General features: G+C 53.5%; 1 protein-coding gene across 1 annotated transcript in view; it reads right to left on the bottom strand.

Moving 5' to 3' along the window:
- The window catches only part of WNT7B (Wnt family member 7B), an 80,012-nt gene that overhangs the window by 21,930 nt on the left and 49,325 nt on the right, over positions 1-8,757 (bottom strand). Inside the window, exon 2 of the mRNA XM_044678412.1 lies at positions 8,303-8,529. Within this exon, the coding sequence (XP_044534347.1) occupies positions 8,303-8,529 (227 nt within the window). The remainder of the gene's footprint in view (positions 1-8,302; positions 8,530-8,757) is intronic.

The raw sequence follows: 8,757 nt of genomic DNA on the forward strand, positions 1-8,757 counted from the left end.
GACACTTGGTCCCTGGGTAATCTAACTGCTCTCCGCCTTCGTTTTCCCATCTGTAAAGTGGGGAGAGGAGGATAATAAGATCCCCCTCCAGAGCTGTTCTCAGCGTCAAATGAGATGCTCCTTCTCTGCCAGAAGCCCCAAAGAAAGGAGACGGATTATTATTCATGGAAGCTCCTCGGGTATGCCGGTGCTTCTTTCTGGTCTTTGGACCTGGCAATATATTAGGCTGGCGACAGGGCAGGTTGGATTGGGCTGGAAAGCAGTGTGGAGAGGGGCAGAGATCCACAAAGGACAGGGGCTGGACCCTGGAGAGCCTGGCGATGACTGGAGGAGAAATGGGGAGCCCTTTGCTTCTCCAGCCCCTCTCACGGCCCCCTTTGTTTTACAGACAAGAACAAGAGGCCCTGGGCTGGGGGGGGGTCAGAGATCTGGCCTCGGGAACGTGGAGGGGCCCGTCCCCTGGGGCCAGCCTCAGCCCCTGCTTGCCCTGAGCCCTCCTCCAATCCCAAGCAGCCTTTTTATAGCCTCGTGGTGTCATGGAGACGGGGCACACAAGTTCCTACAGGGAGCCCAGAGGAGGCTTTCGGGCCAGCTGCCCCGATGAAGTTTGAGTCAGTGTCTCCACCAAAAGCCCTCCTATTATGTGATTATAAATATGGGATCATAAAAAGTCACACCACGTTCAAACATGCCAGGCCTCCTGTCAGCTCCCAAGTCATTTGTTTTTAATTAGCTGGGTGTTTCGGAACCACACCAGCAACGGGCAGCTCCGGGGATCCTGAATCCACAGGATGGCAGAATGGGGAGGGGCCTTAGCACAGGGGATGGCAGAATGGGGAGGGGCCCTAGAACAGAGGATGGCAGAATGGGGAGGGGCCCTAGAACAGAGGATGGCAGGGCTGGGAGGGGTCTTTGTGTTCACAGTCAAAAACCAAGTAAAAGCAGAGCTGGTGGGGTTTTTTGTTAGCCTTTGCTTTTTCTGTCCTATCCCTAAGACAGAAGGGCAAATGGGGTCAAGTGACTCGCCCAGGGCCACACAGCTAGGAAGTCTCCAAAGGCAGATTTGAACACCAGCTACCAAGCTGCCCCTCCAGGACTCACAATTGCCAACCAGGGCTGTCTTTCCTTTAACCATGTCTTGAAGGTGTGTGTGTGTGTGTGTGTGTGTGTGTGTGTGTGTGTGTGTGTGTGTGTCCCCTCTGTCCCTTTCCCACGGCTGGAGGCACCCTCATCACTTCTCCCGAGGATTACTGCCTTAGCCTTCCCACCAACCTCACTGCCTCGAGCCTCTCCTCTTCAGAGCTGGCACTCGGTGTGGGCAGGCTCTAGAACAGTGGTGGAGGGGATGCATTGGCATCCCTGCCACTCGGCCACTTACTGGCTCTGTGATCATTGTGACTTTCTCCCCGCTCAGCCTTCGTGTCTTCATTTATGAAATGAGAACAGCATACACTCCCCACTTATCTGGGCAGTGGGAAACATGAGCCTTCAATTACCCAGCTGGCATTTATGGAGCACCCACTGTGTGCCAGGTACTGGGCAAAGCTTTGAGGATTCAAAGATAGAAACCAAAGGAAACAAGGGGGTTCTGCCCCATGACCCTCACATGTGCAGGCACTCGAGCGGTAGGATTCCTCCCATTCCATCACTATCTGTAGAATGGGCACAGTAAAGACCTCCACACCTGACAGTCAGAAGCTTGCTAAGGGGAAAGGGCAACTATTGGGCGAGCACTTGGCATATTAAGTGCCAGCCCGGGGCCCCCTTCCTCCTTGGGATGCTTGCCTTCCCACCCTGGGCCACAGGGGTTGCTGGGCTCATATTTGGGGGAGGACATAATTGGAATTAGCTACACCCTCATTTTAAAGACTAGGAATTGGGCCCTGAGAGGGCATTTGCCCAAGGTCATCCAGTCAGGGCCCCTGGCTTGGACCCCAGAGCCTCAAATCATTCCTACATAAGGTACTCCAGAAAGACCTCCCTTCTCCAAAGAACTCTAAGCACTTTGAATGAACTATCATAGTACTTACTTTACAGATGGTCAAACAGACCCAAAGAAGGGTGTGTTAACTAGGAGAAAGGAAAGGCAGAGATTATCATTTCCATTTTCCAGGTGAGGAAACTGAGGCCCAGAGGAGAAAGATGAACCCAAATGGAGAATGAGGAATAGAAAGTGGCCTAGATGAGGGGTCCAGGCTGTGGGGTGGGAGCCTCAGCTCTACTCCTCCCTCTCCTCCAAGCTAAAGTAGTCTCTAGGGTCCCTTCCCAATTTGAGTTCCTAAGCAGTGATGACAAACCTTTCAGAGACTGAGTGCTCAAACTGTAACCCTCATACCCCATGTGAGCCCCACACCTTACCCCAGACAGGGGAGGGAAGAAGCGCTCTCAATGGGCTGCTGGGCAGAGAGGGTGGGTGATGGGAGAAACAGGGGCACAAGGACAGGCGGTGGGGAGCAGCCCCCTCCTGCACTCGGGCCGTAGGTTCACCAATACGGTCCTATGGCATCCTGAAGTCTCCCAGCTGGGGAGAGACAGTGCTGTAGACTCAGAGCTTCCTCTCCTAAGTCCTCTGGGTCTGGGGGCTCCTAGGGCAGGGGTTTTTGTGGAACCTAATCCCGGCTGCCAGAAGCTGGGGGTGGGGGGCATCCCTGAAAGAGCCAGAGCCTGGAAGAGCAGCCTGGCTTTCCAGGAGTATTCCTCGAGAGCTCCCCCTCCCCTCTAGCTCCAGAGACTTAAAGGCTGCTTAAAGCCGCCCAGTTTATGGCCAGAGAGCAATGCCGAGCCTATTAACCTTTCAGGTTCACCTGCTGAGAGAGCATTACTAGCTAAGCCTTGAACACCACAATGGAGGAGGCCAGCTCGGCATGGGGGAGAGAGGGGGAGGGACAGCAGCAGGGACTGAAGCTAGGGCCAGAAACTTCCCTGGGAGCCCAGAGGCCTTCAGGCCAGAACATAGGGGGATGGGTGTGAACTTAGTCAGAACCCCCCAAACCTGGCTGGAGTCAAGAGACTGGCAGCAGCTGTGGATGCCTCCAAACTGTGGGATTCTGGGTGATTCACTTCCCCGTAGAAAGCTTCACTGTCTCCATCCACATTTAAAGAGGACTGATAACTCCTGTCCCTGGACCTGACAAGGCTGGTAAGAAGTCAGCGACTCACCCAAATCACAGTGCTAGAGCTGGTGTGTGTGTGTGTGTGTGTGTGTGTGTGTGTGTGTGTGTGTGTGTGAGAGAGAGAGAGAGAGAGAGAGAGAGAGAGAGAGAGAGAGAGAGAGTGTTAGTTTAGAAGGTGATGATGGAACTTTTGAACCTAAGTCAGGGTTGGAAGTGGCCCAGATATCCCTTACTTCAAACCTCTCCTTTTACAGAGGGAGAAACTGAGGCCCAGAAGGGCATCATTGGCAGAGACAAGAATTAGCAAGAATGACTTGCTTCCTGTTCCCAGAAGAGGAAATACCCCCAAAGGAATAAGACCCTAATGGTGGAATTTTAGGCATCAGAAGGTAAGTCGGTGGAGGGGTGGGGGGATACTGAGCCTCCACTTCCTCCCCCAGCTTCCTCACCGTCTACTCCTCTCCCGAGACTCTCTCCCTATGACTCAGCATACACAGGTGTCCCAGTGGCTAGGGTCTGTTTTCAGGCTGCCCGGGGCATCAGTTGGGGGTTGAGGCATGAACGCTGCCTTCCCGAGCCAGGGTGGGCAGGGCAGCCGCACGTGCTCTGGGCTGCCTGGGGCTCAGAGGCAACTCCAGACTTGACTGGGATGACTCAGTGTTTATGAAACAGTTGCTACTAGGGGAAAGGCTGCTCAGGGCAGCCCAGAACAGGACCCATCGGGAACCCAAAGACAGCCCACTGGGGACAGGGAAAGAGCCAGGACCTTGGACGAAGCAGGCCTGCCTGTGGCCATTGACTTGCTTGCTACATGGCCTTGTCTATAAATGACAAGCTTGGATTATGGGTCCTCAGGGTTCCTTTCTTGGCTTCGGCAGACCACTGGGGCCCTATCGCTTGGGTTCTTTCTTGTTCAGCCTAACGTTGCAGGGAGCATCCTCTTATTCAGCTCTCCCTTCTAGAGCCCTCCCCAGCTCCAGGTGCTTCTGAGGAAGAGCCAAGAACTCAGGAGCCGATTCAGCTGAGCTTACCCAAACTGCCCATCCAAAGAAGACCTGACAAGGTCATCCACCTTTTCTGGGCAAGAAACCCAATTTCCCCATCTGGCAAATGGGGATAATATTTCTTCTGACCCCGACTCCCTCTCAAGGCTGCTGTTGGCTTTCATTGAGCAATGGATGTGAGTGAGCTCTAGAAAGACCTACCTTTGCATGAGGGGCAGGTGGTGTGACCCAAGTTGCTGCCTGATGCTGAACTGCCCCCTGGGTGATTCTGGACAGGATCCTTCTCAGCTCGGAGCCCCAGTTTCCATGAGAGGGATGCGCCTGACAATGTCTAAGGGATCCACCAGCTCTGACACTCGGAGCTTCTCAGAATTCACTGGGCGCCTCATTTGTCTCTGGTTTTTTGCATGGGATTATAAATGGCAACGAAGGTTGGGTCAAGAAAACCCAAGCTAAGAGCAGGAGAGCCACTTTGGAACGCAAGTGGCTTCTGGTCAGAAATCCCAACAGTGGCACCTGCAGCAAACTCTGGAGGGGCATGGCTTGGCCAGCCCTGCCTAGCCCGTCCTGCTCCACATCGGGTGGCAGGATTAGTGGCCCCTATGCCCAGTCATGTTTGCAGCAGCCACCTCATAGGCTGAGCAAAGCTCAGGGTACCACACCAGGAAGGGGGAGGGGAGCAGCTGGGCCTCTCTATTCTGGATGGGGGTGGGGTGGGAAGTGAGCTGGCTGCCTACAGAGCCCCTCCCCATCCTGTGGCAGCTCCAGAGCGAGATGCAACAGGGCTGGGTTCTGCCAGGCACCCCCAGCAGATGAGCTGCTACTAGTAGCCACAAAGCTTCCCGAGTTCCTCATTAGGGGGGCAGTGAAGGTGCCTGTGGGACTTCAAATCTCCAGGTGAGCTAAGCACGTATCAGGGCCATGGCTGGGCACTGAGCCCAAGGCCTCCTCTGGAAAGAGGGCTGGTTGGGAGCCTCAGGATTGCAGTTTGAATTTGGGCTGGGACCATTTCGTACCTCTGTTACTTTGGGTGAGGCACTGCCCTCTTGTCTAGATTTCATTAACTTCAAGATGAAGGGTTTAGGCTACTTGGTCCCATCTCTGATTCCTCTGATTGCCAACCCTCTCATTTTACAGAAGAGGAAACTGAGGTCCAGAAGGGCCTACCACTATCCTGCAAACAGGCTGAGGCAGGATGGGGACTAGAACCTGGGTCCTCTCATTCCCATTCTGCCGTTCCTGAACCTCAGCAATTATTCATCAGTCTGGGCTTCATGAAAGGGGATGTAGGGATAGTCCCGGTCACATAGTCCAGTGTCAGGCCTGGTCATTCTCGGGGCCTAGCTCAGACATCTAGCCCTGTGACCTCCAGGTGTGAGGTCCGGCTCCCAACCTCCATCCTGGCATGTGAGACCTAATTACCCTTTAAGTTAGCCCATCTCCATTCAGGCCATGGCACCTGCCTGGCAGTGGGGAGAGGTCATGGAGTCCTCGGGGCCACTGAGCTCTGCCTCTTATTGTCCTGGCTGCTGGGGCAGGACTTGGGATGTCTGTCTGAGAGAAGGTTTGGGGTAGGGGGCATGGTCACCTGGTAAGGGGGAAACACTCTGGACTTGGAGTCCTCAATAGAGATCTGAGAATTCTGTCGCTTCCTAATTTTGTGTCCCGGTTCTAATCCCTTCCCTATGCCAACCCTCGGTTTCCCCATCTGTAAAATGGCAATAATAATGCTGTTACTATAACACCTCAAGGACTCATCTGAACATATTTTCCCAGTAGCCTCTGCTCCAGGTCTCTCTTGGCTCACCTACCACGAAACCCCTTGGTTCTTCCCCCAATCTCTGGGATTACACCCCTTTGCCTATGAACTGCTGCCTGGTCTGGGGATCTTCGACAAAACTGCAGAACCAGGCCGGAAGGGTTCATCTGATCCAACTCCCACTTTTGAGAGAGGAGCACCTGGAGTTTCAGACACTCGCCCTTCAAGGTCACACAGCTCACAAATGTAATCCCAGGGTTCGAACCCCAGGCTCCTAGCTGGCCTGGGCCTTGCCTCGCATCTCATGGCTGGCCAAAGTTTCCCAGGTGGTCCCTGATGTGGCAATCAGTCTTTAGTGAGTTGGGGGATCCCCCATCAGCCACAGTCCAGACAGGAAACCAGAGATAGTGGGTGGCCAAGATGGGTGGGGAAGAGGCCCCAGGAGCTGGGACTCTCAGCCAGCCCTGGGATCGAGGCTGCCCTTGGGCCCCACATGAGGAGAGGAGCAGAGTGGAACAGAGAAGCCGACGTCACCTACTGGCTTACCCAGCTCTCCACAGAAGTGCCCCCAAGCAGCCTGGCACAGGGTTTTCCCAAACCCACAGGGCATGGAAAGTTTACCCCACCCACAGCCTTTACATCGATCAGGCCGCCCACATCCCAAACTCCAAAGCCTGCCTTCTCCAGCTTCTTCTCCTCTGACTCAGAACCTTAGAGCTGGCAGGGATGTTAGAGAGCAAATTCAATCCCCTCATTTTACTGATAGGGAAACTGAGACCTGGAAAAGGGCATTAACTTTGCCCCGGGTCGCACAGCTAGTGATGCATGGAGTTGAGCCTCAAACCCAAGTATCTAAATCCTGGAGTCTCTCTCTACTGCTCTGGATTATGTGTGAAGAATCAAGGCCAAATGAGGGAGACAAACAGATGGTGCTGACAGGGTCCAGAGTGGGCTGAAGCAGTCAAAGAAAAAGAAAGGAAAGGGGGAGCACGACAAGAGGGAGGACAGAAGTCCTCATGATCTCTCACCGGACTAGAGCAATTGGGTTCTGACTTTCTCTCTGATCTCTCCTCTACACAGCTACCAAAGTGGCATTAGGGTTAGAGTCGGGGAGGTTGTAGGGTAAGGCTCATGCCCAGGTCTGATTATGACTAATGTTATGCTCTTACCCAAGAAACTCCTCTGGCTCCCTATTACTTACAGAATTAAATACCCAAATTACGCAAATTCTTGTTTGGCAACTAAAACTTTCACTCCCTGGCCTCCTCCCCACTTTTCCAGCCTTATGGCATATCGCTTCCCGTCTCTGGGGGCCTTTGCAAGGTGGTCCCCCCTGCCCAGAATGTCCTCCCTGATCTCCTCTGCTTCCCATCTAATCGTCGAATAGCCACAGCCTGAGTCATTACCCTAAAGGCAGCAACCATCTCTGAGCATCTAGAGCTAACCTAGAACCAGTCCCTGCTACAAAATCTCTGCTTATGATTCGCCTTCAGCTACTAGGAGAACAGCAAAATCCCAGAATATCCGGAGAACCCATTGTCCAACTTGTACCCAAGTCAGGTTCCTCCCACGACACGCCATTTCTCTGGCTAAAACCTTCAATGGCTCCCCACTGCCGGACAAATCAAGTTCAGACTTTGAAGTTTAGGATTCACTGTTCTCCCAAAGATGGCTCTGATCACATATTCCACACTCCAGCCAAGCCGGCTAGCTCAACCCAGCATAGCCCACAGAGTATCCATCTCCGAGCAAAGCCTCGGATAGGAGAGGAACAGAGAAGGGCCAACCCTGCCTGCTGCCCACAATGGGGGAAAGAGGCAAAGGGGCGGAGGTGGGGGGAAGGATCTCTCCCTCAAGAAGTCTCTGGGCCATTTCGAGAGGACATGAGCAAAAGGAGGGGAGACGGAAGGGGGCCGTAGACGTTTAATGGTGATTAATTGAATGAAGTTTCCGATAACCAAGGAGTGAGATGCTGGAAGTAGCCCTCGCTAGAAAAATGGTTAGAAAAATTATCTGGAGAAATAAAGGGGTGGAATGGTCTGGGTCCTTTTCAGCTAAATAAGGAAGAGATCCTGTTGGCGTATCATTTCAGCCCTCTAATTAGGACCGTTTGTGCATTCATTGTAGTTACAGAATTGGGGAGCGAGAGGGCTAATGCATTATTTGAGCAGCACAACATTATTGAGGAAGCAGGAGGACTCGGATATGCCTTGGAGAAGCCAGGCCGTGGCATGGTTACTCTATTGCTAGTATTGGTTGGCAAAACCACAGAGTGGGATTCTTGGGATCTTATTTCAAAAGGAACAGTCGGAGTAGGATGGCAGACCCGCCTCTGCAGGCCATGCGGGCAAGGCTAGTGAGAGGCAGAAGGCCACTCTCCAGCCTGGCTTCGGACCCCATCCCTTTCCCTCAAGAGCATCCCTTACCCACTCGAAGCTCCTGCCCAAAGACGGTCTTCTCGCCAAGCGCAGAGCAGTTCCATCGGCCGTAGCGGAACTGGTATTGGCACTCGTTGATCCCCATCTGAGCCCCTTCTCCGATCACGATGATGGCGTCGGGGCGGCTCTGACAGATGGCTCGTTGTCGGGGGGCCAGGCCAGGGATCTTGTTGCAGATGATATTGGCTCCCAAAGCCACTACAGATGACAGAGCTCTGAGGGAGGGGAAGAGAAAAGGGGGTGAGGACGAGCCACGCTTTCAAGGGTCCATGGCCAGGGAACACTGCCGAGTGACGGATAACCACGGCTTCAAATATATCGCTGTGATAATGGCTCTAACCAGGGCAAGCTGAGGCCATAATTAAACGGGGCAAAATGGAGAGGAGAGGAGAGGGAGAGAGAGAGAGAGAAAGAGAGAAAGAGAGAAAGAGAGAGAGAGAGAG

This window comes from Gracilinanus agilis, chromosome 5 (genome assembly GCF_016433145.1).
Source record: "Gracilinanus agilis isolate LMUSP501 chromosome 5, AgileGrace, whole genome shotgun sequence".
NCBI classification, from domain to species: domain Eukaryota; kingdom Metazoa; phylum Chordata; class Mammalia; order Didelphimorphia; family Didelphidae; genus Gracilinanus; species Gracilinanus agilis.